The sequence below is a fragment of the Sus scrofa genome, chromosome 7, assembly GCF_054392235.1.
Source record: "Sus scrofa isolate SSC_HxYL_T2T_F1_AM1 chromosome 7, Sscrofa_HxYL_maternal_Yorkshire_Landrace_v2.0, whole genome shotgun sequence".
NCBI lineage: Eukaryota > Metazoa > Chordata > Mammalia > Artiodactyla > Suidae > Sus > Sus scrofa.
In genome coordinates, this window is record NC_139389.1 from 125,056,538 (window position 1) to 125,078,190 (window position 21,653).

At 49.6% G+C, this 21,653-nt stretch overlaps 1 protein-coding gene across 3 annotated transcripts in view; it reads left to right on the forward strand.

The window, feature by feature from the left end:
• SLC24A4 (solute carrier family 24 member 4) overlaps positions 1-21,653 on the forward strand; it is a 178,865-nt gene that overhangs the window by 132,097 nt on the left and 25,115 nt on the right. For all 3 annotated transcript variants that reach the window (XR_014811309.1, XM_003128693.7, XM_003482307.5), the window contains exons 11-12: positions 111-280; positions 5,936-6,131. Coding sequence is in view for 2 of the 3 variants with exons in the window: in XM_003128693.7 (XP_003128741.3) it covers positions 111-280; positions 5,936-6,131 (366 nt within the window). In the remaining variant the exon portion in view is untranslated. The remainder of the gene's footprint in view (positions 1-110; positions 281-5,935; positions 6,132-21,653) is intronic.

The window sequence follows — 21,653 nt, forward strand, 5'->3', positions numbered from 1 at the left end:
CACAGTCGGAGAAGTCGGTACCCGAGGGGAGGTCCGTTGGACCCCCCAGCCCTTGGGTTTTGCTCCCTGGAGGGAGCCCAGCCCTAATCGTGGCTTTGCGCTCAATGCAGTGAAGGAGGAGCCGCAGTACAGCAAAAACCCAGTGGTGATGGTGGACGAGGTCATGAGCTCCAGCCCTCCCAAGTTCAACTTCCCGGAGGCGGGCTTGCGTATAATGATCACCAACAAGTTTGGGCCCAGGACTCGACTGCGGATGGCCAGCAGGATCATAATTAACGAGGTGAGTTTGCTTCGTGAGACCGTGAGCACGGGCGGCCTTGGATGGGTTGGGTTCTGACACATTGAGGAGACCCTGGCTCATTGGGATGTTCCAGGTGTGGGGCCCCACGTGTCCTCTGCCGGGCTGGCGCTGGTCGCCGCACCTATTTGGTGCATCACCCGCAGGCAGCAAGTGATTCTCTCAGGAAGGATTTTAAGGCAGCTAGCCATCAAATACCAGAATACAATACATACCTGCCATGTTCCACTGAGTAATTTTGTCAAGTCCTAGAGTAAAACTAATAGGAAAAAAGCAAGACTGAAATACAGATTATTAATTTTTTTTTGCCTTTATCTTTTTAGGGTTGCACCCGAGGCATATGGAGGTTCCAGGCTAGGGGTCAAATCAGAGCTGCAGCTGCCAGCCTACACCACAGCCACACCCACACGGGATCTGAGTGGCATCTGCGACCTACACCAGAGCTCACTGCAATGCCGGATCCTTAACCCACTGAGCGAGGCCAGGGATCAAACCTACAACCTCATGGTTACTAGTCAGGTTCATTAACCACTGAGCCATGACAGGATCTCCTGAAGTATGGATTTTCTTTTTTAATTTTACTCAGGACTAAAAAAAATTAAAAAATATGAAAACACACCTGTTCTCTGTAGACGGAGCAAGTCTAAAAGGAAACAGGCACTGTGGACAGCAGTTACCCCATTTTCACTGTTACCCAGCGTTCTGCTTGGTATTCGTGCCAAGTCTTTTTCAAATTTGAAAAAAAAAAAATCTTAAATAAGTCTGAATCTTCCCTCGTGTAAAAACAAAAAACCGTCTAGCAAAGTTAACAGGCTTTGCTTCCTGACTTTTCCAGACTTTGCTGCATATGTGCCTATTAGAGTTCTAAGCCATTAATTATCCTCAGACACGAGGAGCTTGGAACTTCATTGGCTAATGACAGGGTAGTCAGCACCTGAATTTGGTGGAAGACGGATAATGTACAGTGCTTAAGGGTTCTGAATTTTGAACTTTCTACTTTGATTGCTATAGGTCATGTGTACTTTCTGTGGAAAGTGTATTAAGAAAGAGAAGCATTGCAAACTTTGAGCCATCCTGCATCAGTTTGGTCCAAATCAGTCAAATTTAGATCAGTGAAAAATTGGGGGGGGGGTCACGCCCACAGCTTGCAGAAGTTCCCTGGCCAGGGATCAAACCTGCCCCATGGCAGTGACCCAGGCCGCTGCAGAGACAATGCCAGAGCCTTCATCCGCTGCATCACAAGGGAACTCCCTAAATCAGGGAAATTTTAACAAATCCTGGCCATTTCTCAAAGTACAATAGTTGCACCCACTGGATGTTGGATGAACAATTCTTAGGGATTTGGGGATTTGGGTTTATGGTATATTTTTCATGGCATGCACATCCAGGGAACTGATGGGGTTTTTGATGGAGTCACTAAAATGCTGGTTGTCCTGCCCCCTGATGTCTTGAGCTGCTGAGAAAACCTTGTTTTCCACTGTCCTGGGACCAGCCTGCCCTGGAAGGCAGCATGGGGAGTCAGGCCGGATTCAGGAGGAAGAAATTCTGAGTTTTAATTTCACATTAGCTTCTGCCTCGCTTCATCTTCCTGGGCCTCAGTTTCTCTTTGGGAGGTGTTGGACAGAGTGTTTCCAACTCTAAAACCTTTGACACCAAGAAGGGCTCTGTCCAGGGCTAAACCGTGTCCTCGAGGAAACGCATCACGGGGTGGGAGTAGAGGGGGTAAACCCCACAAAATGCCCAGTTTTGAGGTTGTTTCTCCAGAGTCTTTGGTTTCGTTCACTGTTCATTTTCATTCGAGAATATTACAGATAAGTTCGCAAAGCTAAAACTAATCCGTGGAAGAAATGCCTGTGGGATGGATGCCATCCTTTGTTCATTGTCATCAGAGAGAGTCTAAGGGGGTGGGTATTGAGGAAAGGAGGTATGAGGGGTGTGGACGGTGGGCTCTGTTTCTCCTTCACTCCAAGCCTACCCTTGACTGCCTTGACCCCCTGCATCCATAGTCCCTGTGATGAGTGGCCAAGAGGCTGAGAATTTTTAAAAGTGTTTTAAATTATAGTTGATGTACAGTGTTGTGCCAATTTCTGCTGCGTAGCAAAGTGACTCAGTGAAACATCAGTTAAACACACACACACCCTCATACATACACACTCATTCTTTTTTATATTCTTTCCCATCATGATCTTTCCCAGGAGATAGGATATAGTTCCCTATACAGGAGGACGTTACTGTTTATCCAGTCCAAATATAAGAGTTTGCATCTACTAACTCCAGACTCCCAGTCCATCCCTCTCCCTCCCTTCTCCCCTTGGCAACTACAAGATTGTTCTCCATGTCTGAGAGTCTGTTTCTATTTCATAGATGGTTCATCTGTGCCATATTTTAGATTCCCCATGTAAGCGACATCATATGGTATTTGTCTTTCTCTTTCGAACTTCCCTTAGTATGATGATCTCTAGTTGTGTCCATGTTGCTGCAGATGCCATTCTTTTGTTCTTTTTCATGGCTGAGTAGTATTCCGTTGTACCACATCTTCTTAATCCATTCATCTGTCGATGGACATTTAGATTGTTTTCATGTCTTGGCTATTATGAATAGCGCAGCTGTGAACATAGGGGTGCATATGTCTTTTTAAATTATAGTTTTGTCCAGATATATTCCCAGGAGAGGGATTGCTGGAGCATATGGTAATTCTATTTTTAGTTTTCTGAGAAACCTCCACACTGTTTTCCATCGTGGCTGAATCAGTTTACACTCCTACAAGAGTGTAGGAGGCTTCCCTTTTCTCCAGACCCTCTCCAGCATTTGTTATTTGTAGATTTTTTTTTTAAACGATGGCCATTCTGACCAGTGTGAGGTGGTACCTCACTGTAGTTTTGATTTGCATTTCCGAGAGGCCTAGAATTTCACCCTGGGTTTCCCCTTCCTCTTGAGTGCCCATCCCACCTGGTCCCCTGGCTCCTTCATCCCCATAACTCACTCTTCCTCTTCTCACACCTGGATGCTGGTCATTTTGAGCTGCCACAATTAGCTCTGATTTTCTGAGCTCCTGCTGTGTGCCAGTGCAGGGGGCTGGATGTTTTACTTGTGTTATAGCATTAATCCTCTGATGATATGGTCAATTTATCAGAGAGTTAGAGTAATTTTCCCCAAGCCACGTGACTAATAAGAACAGCAATTCCAGCCAAAATCAAGGTCCTGATGCATTATGAGAGCTGCATAGATTCTTAGGAGTCAGTCTAGCCCACCTCCCCTGCCCCCTTAAAGATAAATAAGATATTGTTATTCCTTCTATGATATCCAATCCCTGCTTGGTCTTGTTTTGTTTTTGGTTTGTTTGGCCACGGTGTATAGCAACTTGATGTGGGATCTCAGTTCCCAGACCAGGGATTGAACCCGGACCACAGTGGTAAAAGCACAGTGTCCTAACCACTGGACCACCAGGAAACTCCCCTTGCATTGCTTGTTATTTGTTGCCTCTTCCATGTGTCGTCCCCTCAGACATCAGGCAGCAGTTGTCCCCTCCTCATTTTCTTTTTGCATCTAAACATCCTTGGAATTCCCCACTCTCCCTAATTGGACAGAGTTCTAGTCCTTGCCACCTACTTACTCTCCTATAGAAAACTTACTGTTGTTTCTCTCAGCATGGGGACCTGTCACCTCCTTTGTGTTGTAATCTGTACCTCTTTTAATACAACCTCAGGTCACTATAGATATTTTTTCAGATATGATTCTTTGTTGGTTCCCATTAAGCTAGAGTCGTGACCCGCTCCCATTCATGTTCCTACTCAGTCACACCCACCTCCTTACAATTCGGTGCTTGCATGGCTATTTGGGGGTTTTGGGGTTTTGATTTGTTTTACTATAAGGATGACGTTTCATTTAACCCTGTTTGGGTAGCAAAATATTATGCCTCAGGTCTTGGCCTGGGTCTCAGGTATAGATGATTTTGTTCTTTTTGGTAGCTGTGTATTGTGGACACACTTGTAGGGAAAAAAGGTTGAAATTGCCACTCAACCCTAGACTTCATGATTTAGCAGTCCCTGCCTAAAACCAACAGGAAGCCGGGTAACAGTCTATTCCTTTCTTTTAGAAAAATAACATGCTTTCATTTCAAGTAATAATAACTCCCTCCCAGCCCACCGCCCAGCCCCCTCACCCTCTATTTGCTTCCAGTAACCACAAGAGTAAGTGTTAGGCACACAGTTGTGGAGATGGCCTTGGGGACATGTTTGCTGACTCTTGATCACCTGCTGAACTTGAAGGATATGTGTGTGTCCACTGCGTGATGATCATTATCCACAGGGCCTAAAGCCGACCTAGAAATATGTTTAAGAAGGACCACATAATGATAGGCTCTGCAAAAGCAAACAGGTTCTCAGGAACAGGGGAACCTGTTGATTTCTTGAAAAGTGGCCTCTGCTTTTCCCTGGTTTAGTAGAAACCCACAGACTTGGCCAGGAAAGTCCCCCTCTGCTCGGGTGGAAAGGAGGCAGACTTAGTCTGTAGCTACCAGGAGATGGGGCAGGGGAGGGGACAGGCTGGTTCACACACTCATTAGACGTGACAAAAAAATCTTGGCCAGTATAAGCCTTCCAGATGGCCAGTAACCCAATCAGATGTTCAGTATCATTAGTTGTTGGGGAAATGCAAGTTAAAACCGCAATTAGATGTCACCACACATCCACCAGAATGGCTAAAGTTTAAAGATTGACAATATCAAGCGTTAACAAGGATGGGATGCAACTAAAATTATGATCCGTTTCTGGTACACGTGTAAAATGGTTCATCATGCCCTCACCTTACGACCTAGCAATCCCACGCCAAGGGAAACACCCAAGAGGAATGTGTGCCTATGTCCACAAAAAGACATGCACACAAATGTTCACAGCATTCCTCATGGTAACCAAAAAGAGGAAATAACCCAGATGCCCATCTACAGGCAAAGGATACATTGTGGGTTATTCATATGGTGGAATACTATATAGCCCTGAAAAATAGCAACAACAGGGATGAACCTCATAGATATTTGGGTGAGTGAGAGAAGCCAGACATAAAATCATACATGTTCTTTCAATCTATTTATATGAAGCTCAAGTTCAGAAAAAAAAATGAATTAATATTTATAAAAGTCAGAATAAGGGTTACCTTGGTTACTTACAGAGCGAGGGAACCCTAAGGGAATCTTCAGAGGGGCTGGCAGTGTTCACATCAAGATGTGAACCATCGTTGAGCTATTGTTCATGGACTGTAAGTGCACTTGTCACATGATAACATTTTTTAAAATGTGTGAAAGACTATGCAGGGCCTCTTCCGAGACCGTCCTCATATGTTTTACGACCATCCACGGGGAAGTTGGAATGATCACTGTCATCTAGTGTCACAGGCTGGGCAGTCAGGTTGGCGTTAAGAGGAGGAGGCCCGGGGCTCTGACCAGTACCCCTGCCAGTATTAGTCCAAGGGGAAATGAGCAAACTTAGCGGGAACCCACGGTCCTTGGGCCATTTCTCAGGCAAGCCCATCTCCCGAGGCGCTGTTCACCAACTTTCAGGGCTGCCTGCATGCACGGAGCAAAGCAACAGGGCAACATGTCGTCTCACGCCTCGGTGTCTGCCTTGCCTCCTGTCCACACAGAGGCAGAGGCTGATCAACTCAGCCAACGGTGTGAGCAGCAAGCCGCTTCAAAACGGGAGACACGAGAGCATGGAGAACGGGAACGTTCCCGTGGAGAACCCCGAAGAGCCGCAGCGGGAGCAGGAGCAGCAGCCGCCCCCGCCCCCGGAGCCAGAGCCGGTGGAGGCCGCCTTCCTGTCCCCCTTCTCCGTGCCCGGTGAGTTCTGGGGGAGCAGGGCTCTCGGGCTACGCTGCTGGGGGCTCCAGGGGACCAAACTCCATGATCGTGGTGGACATGAAGTCACTCAGTGAATGTCCCCAAGTGCTCAACTGTGGGTTAGAGGTGCAGTGGGATGGGACACTTCCCAGTGTGGGGGAGCCTGTGTGCCAGCCAGCCGGCTGGGGACAACCCCTAGTGACTGCACTCAAATGCCCAGGGCAACAGGGCTTTCTCATGCAGTTAGGAAAGGAACCACGGAGTTCCTCTTGTGGCTCAGTGAAAACAAGTCTGACTAGCATCCATGAGGCTGCAGGTTCAATCCCTGGCCTTGCTCAGTGGGTTAAGGATCCAGCATTGCCATGAGCTGTGGTGTAGGTCGCAGACGAGGCTCAGATCTGGTGTTACTGTGGCTGTGGTGTAGGCTGGTGGCTGCAGTTCCAATTTGACCCCTAGCCTGGGAACCTGCATATGCCAAGGGTGTGGCCCTTAAAAAAAAAAAAAAAAAAAAACCAGAAAAGAAAAGGAACCACATTCATTGTGAGTTATGGACACACTCAGACTCAGCAACCTTTTCATCGTGGGCAGGCCATTTTCCCCATGTGTTGCATATGTGCAGGGACAGGATATTCTAAGGCCGCAGGATATTCTAATACATAGTTACACCTTATGTATTTGATGACATCTCCTACCTATAAGTAAGTCAGGTCAGGCTGTGACTCTTCCCTGAACCCTCAGTGACTTCCCATCTCGTTGGAGTCTCACCTTCAAGGCCCAGTGTCTTCTGACTTCTGGTTCCTTGCTAACCTCACCTCTGTTCTTCCCCCTCCTGCCCTCTGCTCCAGCCACAGTGGCTTCCTCACTGTCCTTCCCAGAACATAGCAGGTATGTTCCTGCCCCAGGACCTTTGTATGTGCCATTTGCTGGAATGCCGTCTCCCCAGTTATCTGTATGGCTCACTTCCTCACCTTGTTCAGGTCTCTGCTTAAATGTCACCTTCATGGGGTTCCTGCTGTGGCACCGTGGGTTAAGTATCCAGAGTTAACTTTGGACAGCAGAGGTTTGATTCCTGGCCTGGCACAGCAGGTTAAAGACCTGGAGTTCCCGTAGCTGTGGCATCGGACACAGCTGCAGCTCGGATTTGGTTATGCCCCCCCCCCCAAAAAAAACACCTTTTCAGTGTGGCCTTCCCTGACCACTCTATTTTAAATATTTTATGTTTTTTTAATCGTGTGTGTCTCCCCAGCTATAATGTCAGCTCCGCGCGGGCAAGGATATTTTTCATTCATTGCTGTATCCCCAGGGCCCAAGCCTGACTCATAGTAGGTGCTTAGTAGATGTCCATCAAATGAGTGAATCCAGGAGTTCATGTGTGTGAGAGGAGCCTAGACACACCCAGTCTGTGTTCACCTTTAACCAAACTCCTCTGCCATCCACGAAGGGAAATGACAGCCAGAACGCTTTGTTTTTTTCTCGAAGTTTTTTCCCTTGGTGTCCTGCTATCCCAAGAGGCAGGAGAGGATTCCAAACTTTTCAAGTCCAGAACTTGATGTTTTTCTGCAAAGAATTCTGGGTTTAGCATCAGGCTCACAGACAACGCCTGATTTGCGAAGGACGAGGGAGGGGCAGCGCCAGTGCCCCCGTCCCCGTGTTTATGGGAGCACTCCTGCTTCCCACGTAGGTGGCCATGGGCCTTCCCAGAGTGGGCTCCTCGGTCACCGTGCTCTGTCTGGCAAATAGGTTCTGTTTGCAATCGCAGGCCTCCTCAGAGTTTCTGGATTCGTTTCTGGATGCACAGCTGCCCTGGGCTCTTCCCCAAACTTAGGACCTGCTTCCAAAACCCAGACATGCCACAGACGGGAGCAGGGCCTGGGAATCAGCATTCCCGAACCTCCTGTATGTGATTCCTGGGGCTTCCTCCAAATTAGGAATCACGGCTCCTGGTCAACACCTCCCAGCCTCCTTCAATGCTAAGGGAAGACCCAGAAAATGAAATTCACACCCCCACTGAGGTCACAGAGGAGCCCAGCCCAGGGGGTGGGCCTCCCCAGGTCCCCCTCTGCTGACCAGAAGGCTGGCAGTGGAGGGTCTTTGTCTCTGTTTGGCCTCTCACACAACCCTGGCATCCCAGCCCACCTGCCAGAACACTCTGTGGGAGCCAAGGTCCTGCTCAGCCAGCTTGTCTGGTGGACTTACGAGGGAACGGTCTTCGGGTGGGAGCTTGGCCTCTGGGGCTGGGACACTGAGGGAGGAAGGGGTGGCCTTCGCCGGATCCCGGAAACTATCAGATCACCCATTTGGACATGACTTTCTTTTCTGCGGGGCCGAATCCTGGGAGGGCAGGGTGCACAGCCAGGGGAGAGCCTGCTCCAGGGCTGATGGACCACGATGGGCTTGCCCCGCCCAGAGTTTCTTACCTCTGTGTCCTGAGAGGTCCAGGCACAGGCCCCTGGCTGCCCTGCACAGCCCTATCCAGGTCCGAGTCACCAATGGAGTTTCAGTTCCTCGGGGCCTGGAGGCCAGATGCTGGGGCTGGGGTAGGGCCACGGGGAGGGAGATGCAGCCACAGTCCAGGAAACAACCTGCCTTGCTGGGTCAGAGTGAGAAGGAGCTACCATTGGGTGAGGTCTGTTCCAGCCCCAGAAGGTGGATGGAATCCCCACTTTGCAGTCGTGGGGCCTGATGGGGTCCCCGCTGCCACTTCATCCGAATCCTGGTCCTGGTGCTGCTTATCATCCAGGGCTCTTCAGGAAACGGGGGAGGGACATGCCCTTTTGGCAGCTGCTCTCCTGTAAAGTGAGGCAGCCACGTGTCCAGGAAGCTCATCTTTCCATTTCCTGGAAACCCTGAGTCTGAGGACTGCGTGGGTCGGACCTCAGGACCGGCCATCCCTCCTGTTATCCTCATCCCAGGATCTGACACTCCTCAGAGACGCGGCTGGTGGGAAATCAGCTTGAGCTGCCCGTGGGGACTCTGGGCGGGTCACTTCCGAGGGTGGTGGGCTTAGAATGCTGCTCTCCTGCAAGGGCTGGGACAGAGGGCGCTTAGGTTCTCTGCGCCCATGAGGGCCTCCCCAGGGAACTCAGCCCTTCCTGGTGGGCCGGGACTTCCTGCTGGAGTCGGTTGCACATTCCTCTTCAAGCCAGAGGCTCTGGAACATTCCCCTGGGCTGGCCCGCAGCAGAGCCAAGTGTTGGGGGCTTCCACCCAGTGTTCGCCTCTCCTCGCCCTCGGGAACGGGGGCCGGGGCTTCCTGTGTCCCTGGCGCAAGCTCCCTTTGGCCCTGCAGCAGTGTGTCCAGGTGTGGCCCTGGGAAACCACAAGTTACGTCCTTCCCCCTTCTCCCCTCCCCCACCGCGACACGAGGCGCGGGGGTGGGAACGGAGCGGTGGGGCTGCCGCTGGGTTAGGCGTGCACAAGGCCGGTGTAGGCAGAGGTTCAAGGACATTGAGCCAATCAGGCCCGCGGTCCACCCACTCAGTGCTCTCATCTTTTCAAGTCCTCTCTGATTGTGGCTTCACAATGGTCTGGCGCTGCGGGGACGGCCCTGAGGGGCTTCAGGAGTGGACGGAGCTAGTGTTCTTCTCAGCTGGACCCCAGGAAGGAAGCACAGGGCCAGGGAAGGGATAGGAGCCGGGGCACTGGGAAGGGGAGAAGCCATCCCTCCGGTCAACTCAGAACCAGATTGGCCACAGGTATCAAGGAATGAACCAGGCTGTCTGGCCTGCAGCGCTTCTGCGTGGTCAGGGGCAGCCTGGGGGGCAGGTGCTGGAGTCTGGAAACCCTGGGTTTGAATCTCTGTCCTACTACTCACCAGTGCTATGGTCCTGGGCAAGCAGCTTTGCCTCCTAAACCTCTGTTCCCCGTCCACAAAGCGGGACGATGGCATCCGGGGTCTCTGAGAGCAGTAAGATAGATAGATAGTCACCACCTCTGTGGCCTCCAGGCGTTGACACCGGGGTGCTCGGTAAGCATTCATTCGGGTCACAGTGAGCTTTAATCCCATGGCTTCGGTTGCACCCAGCTTCTGGTGCCCTCCCCTGCTTGGACTGTAAGCACTGTTCTAGAAAGGTCCAGAATCTTCAGAGACCTAGGCGCCCTCGTCATCCCCAGGGCTGGGGAGAAGGCACTGGTATTTACTAAGTGCCTGCTCTGTGCCAGGCACTGGGCTTCAGGCGATTTGCAGGCAAGATGATTCTGTTAATCGGTGAAACATTTGGGTACCAGACTCTCGTGGGCTTTGGGGATCCAGGTGGGAATAGGACAGCTTTCAGGCTTGCAGGGTACGTGTCATCTCCTGCTCTTAATGGCACAGCTGATGGGGGCGGGGGGGGGGGGCAGGGAGAATGCCAGCCCGAGGCCCCTGCTCTGCTCATTACCCCCATGAGATATCACTGGGCTTGTGCATCAGAGCCCGGGGCACCCCGCCACAGCCTGGCTCTGGTGCCCGCTTGCTCCAGTGCTAGATTTACATCAGCAACAAATGAGGCTGTGCCCTTCCCACTGCAGGCCACAGAGGCTGGTACTTGGGCCTCCTGGGCTGGCTGTTGATTGGAGGGAAGAGGAGAAGAGGGAGCTCTTCCTCTCGTGGAGACTGTGATCTGCAGGCCAGCCGGGGACCCAGAGCCTCAGCCGGGCTGGGGAAAGACCTCTATATGGGCCGTCGGTGGCTGACGTCATCTGGGAGGGCCACCAGCACCGTGGGCCACACCCTGGCCTTCCAGCTGAGCTCCTGTCTCCTGCCCCCAAAAGGCTAGGAAAATCACAGCTTGTGTTCTGGGAGACTGACACTCATGTTTGCCTATGTTACGGCAGCCGTATCTACAGGGAACTTGCATGTCAGGCATTGAGGGAAAAATAGGGAATTCTTGGAGTTTCTGTTGTGGCTCGGTGGGTTAAGAACCCAACATAGTGTCAAGACACAGGTCCGATCCCTGGCCTTGCTCAGTGGGTTAAGGATCCGACATTGCCACAAGCTGCCACGTAGGTCACAGGTGTGGTTTGGATCCCGCATTGCTGTGGCTGCGGTATAGACCAGCAACTGCCGCTCCGATTCAACCCCTAGCCTGGGAATTTCTATATGCCACAGGTGCAGCTGTAAAAAGAAAGAAAATTTTTTAGTAAAAAATAGGGAATTCTTACAGGGCTCTTATGGGGCTTCTGTGTGCCACACCAGCCCTGTTGTAAGAGCTTACATGTATTCCCTCCTGTATCCTCAGTGCCACCTGGGGTAGGGCTGATGATCACCTCCATCTTACGGAGGAGGAAAGGGACGCACAGAGAAGTTAACCGACTTGCTCACAGTCACCCAGCTACTAAGTGGAGATCAGAGTTTCCGGTCTGGGCAGCCCAAGGCTAAGCGCTGTGGCACATGCTGCCTCGTGCTCCACCGTTCCGTCCTTGGGAGGGAGCCATTACCAGGATCCCCACTGTACAGAGAGGGAAAGCGAGGCTCAGAGAGACTATGGGACATCCCAAGTGGCACAGCCGTTTGTGGGGAGCCACCCCTCCACCCTGTGCCTCGTGAGCTGGGAATGCCATCATAGGCCAGTCCAGACCCTCAGAGGTTCTCGAACGGTGACAGGAGATAGAACTTATTGTGCACTTCCCATGGACCAGGCAGGGAGAGTCACACACAGGAACAACTCCTCGTGACAGCAGAAGGGGGTGCTGTTGTTATCCCCATTTCCCAGGTGAAGAAACCGAGGCTCAGAGAGGTTCAGTTGCCTGACGTCACACAAGCAGAAGGAGCAGAGTCCCGATCTGCACGCTGGCATCCTGATCCCAGAAGTGCTTAGTGGACAGCAGCGTAGCCCAGTCAGTGTTTTTCAGGTTTTGGTTTTTGGTTTTCAACTCCTTTCCTTTGCAGCCCATAAGGAAATGGATGCTGGCATCTTTTTTTTTTTTTTTTGTCTTTTTTTTTTTTTTTTTTTTTTTTTTTTTTTTTTTTTTTTTTTTTTAGGGCTGCACCTGAGCATATGGAGGTTCCCAGGCTAGGGGTCGAATAGGAGCTACAGCTGCAGGCCTACACCACAGCCACAGCCACGCCAGATCCGAGCCACGTCTGTGTGACCTACACCCAGCTCACGGCAATTCCAGATCCTTAACCCACTGAGCGAGGCCAGGGATTGAACCTGCATCCTCATGGCTGCTAGTCAGATTCATTTTCCACTGAGCCATAGTGGGAACCCCGGATGCTGGCGTCTTCTAGCTGGTACACAGGTGCTCAAGAACTTGGGTTTGTGTTGCATAAAATTGAGTTGAATTATGGGCCTCTGGGGACCTCAGATGGCACAGCTAAACCTTTTTTTTCCTTGATCATCATAAAACTCAGCATGAGCCATCTGAAGATTTCAGGAAGCTTCTAGGGCTTCTCCACCTCACCCCCCACCACCACCTCACCCTTCCTCAGTTCTCCATAGCTCTGAGCGAGCCAGCCTAGCCAGAGGGGAGAGGTCTGCTTCATCTCTCTGATCCCAGTACGAAGGAAGTACTGCAGACTGGAGTTCTAGAAAGCTCTGCCCTATCCTTGCCTCTTAGCCACTAGGCACGTCCTCGAAAGCAGCAGGTGCTGTGCGCTCACTTACATGTAAAATTGCACGCACACGGTTCCCGTCTGCTCCATCCAGGCCCCCGGAGACACACAGCCGCTTTACGGTGGAAGTGATCTGGTTCTCGCCTCAGTCTCGAGAGCCACCAGAGAGATCGCGCATTCAGTAGATGGTCTCCTAAGTCAAGGTCAGGATGTCAAAGGCGTGCCCTTGCCAGTCGCTGTGGAGCCCTGCGCTGTCAGGTCTAAGCCCAGTGAGAACACACGCTGGCTGAGCACGGTTATTTTTTAACATAACAGCTCTATTGAAATACTTACCTATGTAATACTCACACGTTTGAAGTATACAGCAGAGTGGCCTTGAGCATATTAACAAGGCTGGGCCACCGTTACCAGCTTTCTTTGCTGCCCTAAAAGGAACCCCCTGCCTGTGAGTAATTCTTTCCCATCCTGCCCCCCTGCCCCCCACCCACCCTGGCAACTGCTACTCTACTCTCTCTTTGGGTTTATCTGTTCTAGACATTTTACATGCATGGAATCATCCAATAAGTGGCCTTTTGGTTTTTTGGGGTTTTTTTTTGTTTGTTTGTTTGTTTGTTTTGCTTTTTAGGGCCACCTCTGTGGCATATGGAGGATCCCAGGCTAGGGGTGGAATCGGAACTACAGCTGCCAGCCTGCACGTCTGTGACCTACACCACAGTTCACAGCAATGCCACATCCTTAACCCACTGAGCGAGGCCAGGGCTCGAACCCGTTCCCTCATGGATACTAGTTGGGTTCGTTACCACTGAGTCAAGGCAGGAACTCCCCCAGACTGACTCTTGACCGTTACCAGTGAACCCTAAGGTGGTTCATCTGTATTGTATCTGAATTTCAGATGAGAGGAGGGGAAAGAGAAAATATGAGAATGAGAGTGCCATCAGGCCACAGATCAGGGATCCACCCCTGGTCACTAGCTGTGCTGGCTGCCATGGCTTTGCCAGCCCCTAGGACCTTGATTCTGAGGGACAAGGGGCTGAGCACACCCGCCTGCACCCCTTGAGGTGTCTGTGCCCAGCACCTCAGGCATTATCAGGAGATGATGGATGAAGCCCATCTCAGAAGAAAAGGAAATTGACAGATGTAGTAGGTCCCTTATGCCGCTGTGGGAAGGACACTTCAGGCTGGGCACCAGCAGTGACTGCCACTGCATCAGCTGCCACCCTGCCAGGATCAGGGAGGTGGGGGGCTGGGATGCACTAAAATGTTGAACTCATTGTCAACACACACTGGACACCGGGCTGCTGGTCAGGCCTGAGGGACTGTCTCTGCTGCACATTCAGCAGGAGCCTGGGCACGGATGTGCCGCTACAGCAAAGGTAACTTTTGCAAAGCCCTACTTAACAGCAGTGCATCTAAAGCAGCAGGCAGCCCGGCTCCACCTCAATCTGCTTTTCACATTAAGGAACCCAACTGGAGCCCAGAACCTCAGCTGCAAAGAAGTCTGGGAAATGCCTCTGCAGACACGCTAGGAGGTTGGCATGGAGGCTGCCGAGGGCCCACTCAGCAGGGGCATGACCACGGGAGTGGCAGTGAAACTTGGAGAAAAGCAATACAATCCATCTTAACTGATGACTTGGACCAGAGCAGACCTGCTCAGGAACTTGTGTGTCTTCCAGGTTCATAGCGACAGAGGAGGAGGCAGGGCCCCGACCTATAGCTCAGCTGGCACATCCTTCATGGAGCCCAGGCCCCACGCTGTGCTTAGAGTGTGTGCGCAGCCCGGCAGGGGGAGGGGGGGACTGGTGGGGTCCCTGGTAAGGAAACGGGGGCTCAGGAAGCTGCACCCAGGTGAGTAGGGGCCACAGACAGGGCTGCTCCCCTAGATCTGCCTGACCCCTAAGTGCTGTCCTCGGCTTGGTCCCAATATTGACATTGGCCAAGAGGGCCCCCTGCCAAGCTGGAATGCAGTGGGGGTGCCCCCCCGCCGCCCCCTGGGACCTGCAGGAAGGAAGGGAGGGGAGGCGGCCAGCTGCCAGGTCTGCGTGGTTTGTAAGCACCGGGAACACACACCCCTGCCCTGAATGTTGCTGAGTGTTTAAGGCAAGCGTGCCCAGCAGCGAGGGGCATTGGGGTGGGGGTACTGATTCCACTGGTATTTCCGGAGCCAGTGGCTTCTGTTTTGGGCTCCCAGGACCTCCGGGTTCAAGTGCGGCCTTCGGAGGCAGAACAACGAGCTCGGAGCTCTGTACTTTTTGCTTTTCTTTAGTCTCCCCACAGGGGTGGGTGGGGGAAGACAGCAAACACCACCTCATAGATGAGGACAGGGCAGCTCAGAGAGGTTGAGGGTCCACCCGCTGCCACACAGTCGAGAGTGACAGAGAACGAACAGCTCTCTTTGGCCACAGGCCTTGAGATTGTTCAGGTGGCATGCAAAGCTGACCAAAACTTGGGCTCATCTTTAGAATAAGGGAGTTGATGCCCCAACCCCCGATGCCTGCCTTCCAGCTCTGGGACCCCCTTCTATCCCGTCCTGGCGCTGGACGTGGTGGGGGCTGTGGTCGCGTATGCAGAGCTGGTGCCCGGGATCTGTGCCCGCTGAGGGGACTCTGGGCCCGGCTTCTCTGAGAAGATGCTAGTCAGCGGGTCTGTCCCATTTCCCTGGGAGGGAAGCTGCTGCTTGGGGAAGTGTGAACAGGGTCCCAGAGGCTGAACCGTGTGTCCTGACTGTGCTGGTGCAGGGAGGAGACCAAGCCAAGGCCGCCTCCCTGGGGAAGGCCTCCCTAAGCCCCAGAGTCTCTCCAGGCCTCCGCACTGGGCTGCCAGGCTGCTCACGGGGCCTTTGGCCCCTCTGCCCACAGCTCCGTGTTCACCCTTAGCAGGGCTCGCCCCTGACCTTGCTGAAGCCTAGTGTTTTCTCTTACATCCAAACCTCAGCAGGGCAGCTCAGTTTGATTACAGCCCTGATCTCGTCTGCTTCCCATGGGCTCCCTCCTCGCCCCTCTAGTGTCCTCAAGATCAAAACCCGCCCTCGAGCAGTCAGTGACACTAAGGGGCTTTGGTGTTGGCCTCCTGAGTCTGCCACTTCGTAGCTGTGTGACCTTGAGCTAGATGGTGTACCTTTCTGAGCCTGTTTTAGTGTTCAAAAAATCACCCAACCCAGTGCTTGACAGTAGTAGGTACTTAGTAAGTGGAAGTTAATTAGCCATTAATATCAGCAATAGCTAATATGTAGTGCTTACTCTGCACCAGGCATTGTTCTAAACGAGTCTCATGTGTTGGCTCAGTTGAGTTTCAGTGGTCTAGCACGCTGAGGTAGGGAGTGTTGATATTCCCATTTTGCCCATTTGAAAACTGAAATTCATCGAAGCTAAATACTTTTCCAAGGTCACAGAGGTAGCATGCTAGAGCTGGGATTTGAACCTGGGCGTATAGCTACCATTAATCATGAAGCTTCTGTGCCCCTTACAAAGCAGTCAATGTAATGGTAAGTCTAAGTTTAAAGTATAAAAAGTATATTAAGGAGTTCCCGTCATGTCGCAGTGGTTAATGAATCCAACTAAGAACCATGAGGTTGCGGGTTCAATCCCTGCCCTTGTTCAGTGGGTTGACGATCCGGCATTGCTGTGAGCTGTGGTGTAGGTTGCAGACGCGGCTCAGATCCCGCATTGCTGTGGCTCTGGCGTAGACTGGTGGCTACAGCTCTGATTGGACCCCTAGCCTGGGAACCTCCATATGCCATGGGTACGGCCCAAGAAATGGCAAAAAAAAGACAAAAAATGTATATTAAAAGTAAAAATGAGTTCTAAAGTTCATCCACTCCCCAGGAACCAGAAAGCTTTAGTGGTCACTCTTCTCAAGAGGATGTTTCTGTTTAGGTCACAGCCATGAGCTAAAAGTATAAGGCTCTCATAAGGCCGTTGACACCTTCGTCCCGCACTGGGTGGTAAAAGGACTTCCATAGGCTTTAAAGTCACAGGACTGAGGGCAGGTGAACAATACAGTACAGAGGGCCCAGGACTTAGACTCTAAAGCCCTGCATGCAAGTCCTGGTACTACCTCTCACTTTGTGATGTTGAAGTTACTGTATTTCACCAAACCTTGGCTTCTTTACCTGTGAAATAAGGAGAATATCTATCCCCCCAAGTTGATATGAGAAATAGTGTTGTAGTTTCCATGGTGGCTCAGTGGTAATGAACCTGACTGGTATCCATGAGGATGCGGGTTCGATCCCTGGCCCTGCTCAGTGGGTTAAGGATCCGGCGTTGCTGTGAGCTGCAGTATAGGTCATAGGTGCAGCTCAGGTCTGGCGTGGCTGTGGTGTAGGCCGGCAGCTATGGCTCTGATTCAACCCCTAGCCCGGGAACTTCCATATGCCGTGGATGCAGCCCTAAAAAGACCACCAAAAAAAAAAAAAAAAAAAAAAAAAAAAAGCATTTGTGAAAACCACCTCCAAGATGTGAGGCACAACGCAAATGTTGGATAATGGTTAGGAGGCTGTTCCTTAGTCCAGCCTTGACAAGGCTCCATTTTTCACCCACATCCCCTTTCCTCCCCACGAGGACAGCTCAGAGGCTACTGGCTGAGGAAACAGGGTCTGTGTGTGGCTCTGCCACTACTTTTCTGTGAGTTCATTCACCTTCATGGAACTTGGTTTTCCTCTTTATAAACAGTTGACCAAGTGAGATTTGTCTCTGGAATGCAAGGCTAGTTTGACACACGAAAAACAATTAACCCGCTATATTGTTAGAATGAAGGACCAAAGCCACATGATCATCTCCACAGACACACAAAAAGGAGTTCTAGCCAGGCTAAAGAGGCAAGAAAAAATAAAAGGCATCCAATCTAGAAAGGAAGAAGGAAAACTGTATTCATGGATAACGTGAGCTTGTATGTAGAAAATCCAAAGGAATCCACACACAAACTCTTAGAATTAATAAGCTTGCAGGATACAAGGTCAGTATATAAAGTTCAGTTGCATTTCTATACATTAACGTTCTGAAAATGGAATTAAGAAAATAGTTTTATTTACAATACCATCAAAAATAAGATACTTAGGGATAAATTTAACAAAGGTAGAATAAGACTTGTACGCTGAAAATTACAAGGTTTTAGTGAAAGAAATTAAAGCTCTAAATAAACAGACATCCCAAGTTCATGGGTTGGAAAAACTTAAAAATTTTAAGAGGACAGTAGTCCTCAAATTGATCTACAGATTCCATACAATCTTTATCAAAAACCAAGGTAAAGGGTTTCTTTCTTTTTTTTTTTTTTTTTTGGCAAAAATTGACAAGCTGATCCTAAAATTGATCATGGCAATGTGGGGGACCCAGAATAGGCAAAACAATCTTGAGCAAAGTTGAAGAACCCCTCACACTTCAAACCTTATTACAAAGGTAGAGTAATCGAGCCTGCCTGCTACTAGTATAGGGTAGAAATATAGATCAATGGAATAGAATTGAGTATCCCAAAATACACCCATACATTTAAGGTCAGTAATTCTTGGTAAGGGTGTCAAGACAATTCAGTGGCAGAAAGAATAGTCATTTCAAAAATGATGCTAGGAAAGCAAGGTAGCCACACTTTTTAGAAAGTTTACCCCGGAGATCTCTTGTGGCGCAGCAGATGAAGGATCCAGCATTGTCACTGCAGCAGCCCAGGTCACTGCTATGGCTCAGGTTTGATCCCTGGCCTGGGAACTTCCACATACTGCGGGTATGCCTCCCCCCAAAAAAGTTGTACCCCTAATTCACACAATATACAAAAATATGAAACAGCCTTAAAAGTAGTAACTTGAAAATGAACCTCTTAGGAGTTCCCGTCATGGCTCAGCAGAAACAAATCTGACTAGCTAGCATCGTGAGGATGCAGGTTCGATCCCTGGCCTCTCTCGGTGGGTTAAGGATCTGGTGTTGCCGTGAGCTGTGGTGTAGGTACAGACATGGTTAGAATCTGGCATTGCTGTGACTGCGGTGTAGGACGGCAGCTACAGCTCTGATTCAACCCCTAGTCTGGGAACCTTCATATGCTGCAGGTGTGGCCCTAAAAAGAAAACAAAACAAAACAAAAAAAAAATGAACCTTTTAGAACTAAATATAAGTGTACATGGACCTTGGATTAGACCGTGGTTTCTTAAATATAACAAAAGCATAAGGAGACAAAAAAAATTTAAATATACTTTATTGAAATTAAAAAATTCTGATTTATAGGGCACTATGAAGAAAGTGAAAAAAAATTCATGGAATAGGAGAAAACATTTGTAAATTATATTTCTGACCAAGGACCTAGTGTCTAGAATATATACAGAATTCCTAGAACTCAGCAGTGAAAACAACTCAATTTTTTTTTTTTTTTTTTTTTGGTCTTTTTAGGGCTGCGCATGTGGCATGTGGAGGTTCCCAGGCTAGGGGTCTAATTGGAGTTGTAGCTGCCAGCCTATGCCACAGCCACAGCAATGCTGGATCTGAGCCACGTCTGCGACCTACACCACAGCTCACGGCAATGCTGGATCCTTGACCCTCTGAGTGAGGCCAGGGATCGTACCTACCACCTCATGGTTCCTAGTCAGATTCATTTCTGCTGCACCACGGTGGGAACTCCACAATTCAGTCTTTTAAATGGGCAAAAGATATGAATAGACATCTCAAGAGATTTACAAATAGCCCATAAGTTCATGAAAGATACTCAACACTATTAATCATTGGGGGAATGCAAACCAAAACATAGTGAGATACTACTTATCACTCACTGAAGTCAGTCAAAAAAGAAAACACTAGGAATTCCCTGGTGGCTTAGGGCGTTGTCACTGCTGTGCTGCAGGTTTGATCCCTGGCCCAGGAACTTACGCATGCTGCCTGTGCAGCCAAAAATTTTTTTTAAAAAATGACAACACTCAGTTGTTGGTGAGGATACAGGTACTTTGGAACCCTTGTACACTACTGGTAGAATGTCAAATGGTGCAGCCTCTTGGAAACCAGGCTGGCAGGTCCTCAGTTAACCCCAGAGTTACTGTACGATGCATCAACTCTGCCCCTAGTTATATACTCGAGAAATGAAAACATATGTCCACGCAAAAACGTGTGTGTTCGTGGCAGTATCATTCATAGCAGCTAAAAAATAGGAACGAATATCCGTTAAGTTATGAACAGAGTACACAAAATACATTGATATATATGCTAGAGTGTTGCTTGACCATAAAAAGGAGTGAAGTATAGTTTCACGCTGCAACACAGATGAACTTTGAGAACATGATGCTAAATGAAAGAACCCAGACACAGAAAGCCCTGTGCTATGACTCCATGTATATGCAGTGTCCAGAATAGGCAAGTCTACGGAGACAGAGGTAGATCCGTGATTGCGAGTTTGGGGGGAGGGGGGCGATTGCTACTAGGGATGGGGTTTCTTTTCAAGGTCCTAAAATCTGAAATTATATAGCTGTGATGATTATACGGCTTTCTGATATACCAAAGCCCAGCTCATTGTACACTTTAAATGAGTGAATTTTATATCTTAATTAGCTCAAGTTTTTAAATGGAATGAATCTAAAAGGGTGGTTCTCAAAGGGCAGGACTAGCAGCATACTGGGAACTTGTTACTTATGCAGATTTTTGGACACACAACCCAATTCCAGAGCTGGCAAATCATCAGCCCCAGGAGAGGCGAGGTCTTCCAAGCTCTCCAGGAGATTCTTTTTTTTTTTTTTTTTTTTTTTTTATCCTTCATTCAAATGCATTATTTTTAATTTTTAAAAATTTTTTTAGGGAAGTTCCCAGGCTAGGGGTTGAACAGGAGCTGTAGCTGCTGGCCTACACCACAGCCACAGCAATGCCAGATCTGAGCCTTATCTTCGACCTACACCACAGCTCACAGCAATACCAGATCCTTAATCCACTGAGCAAGGCCAGGGATTGAACCCATGTCCTCATGGATGCTAGTCATTAACCACTGAGCCACAACGTGAACTCCCCAAATGCATTTAAAGGAAGCAATGCTGTAAAGGGAGTAATAATCAGACCTGTTGTGTTATTTCTATTCCACTATTTTGAGATTCTGATTTATACTCAAGTTCAAGAGCCACTGGTCTTTGACTCTGCATTCTAGATCATGCAAACACTCCTGCTCCAGGGCCCATGCATGTCTGCTTCATCTGATGACACACACACATCCCCACACACCACAAGTTAACCATTCTGAGTAGTTAAGTGTCCAAATTATTTTGTTTGAAGTTTTTCATTTGTCACTGCATCTGTTCTTAATTTTTCGTCTTTTTTTTTTTTTTTTTTGCTATTTCTTTGGGCCGCTCCCACGGCATATGGAGGTTCCCAGGCTAGGGGTCGAATCGGAGCTGTAGCCACTGACCTACGCCAGAGCCATAGCAACGCGGGATCCGAGCCGCGTCTGCAACCTACACCACAGTTCTTAATTTTTCCCTCCAGTAGGATTAGCCATCTGTTTTGTTAGAGTTCATTTTAGAAGATTTTTGTACACATAATTAAATTGTAATTTCCTACTTCAAAAAAGAAATCTGAGAGTAAAAGAAACCACAGCAGCCCTTCTTTCCCTCGCTCACGTTAGTGCGTCCATCAGGGTCCATGGTGAGTATCTCTCGGATGTCTGTGACACTGCACATTAAGGGATGGCCGTTGGGGGAGGGGCAGGCGGGGCTCCTGGTGGTGCTGGAGTGGGATATCTATAGTCTCATGTATAGATGGGGTCCCATTTTCACCCCTGTAGTCCCCAAACTCTATTGCTTCAGCTATAAATTAGTCTAGACTCTCAAGGTTAGAGAAAACCCAGCCAGGCTGGTTTAAGCCAAAGGGCCCATAGTGGCAGAATGTACCTTCAGGTAAGGCTTGACGTTGGGCTTAAATGGTCACAAGGTCCTGTCCATCTCTCAGCAAGGCTTTCTGCTGCATTGGCTTCATCCCGTGGCAGTTTGTAAAGATGACCACCAGCCATCTGGGCTTCCATCCCCTTGGGTTAACCCAGTGCACA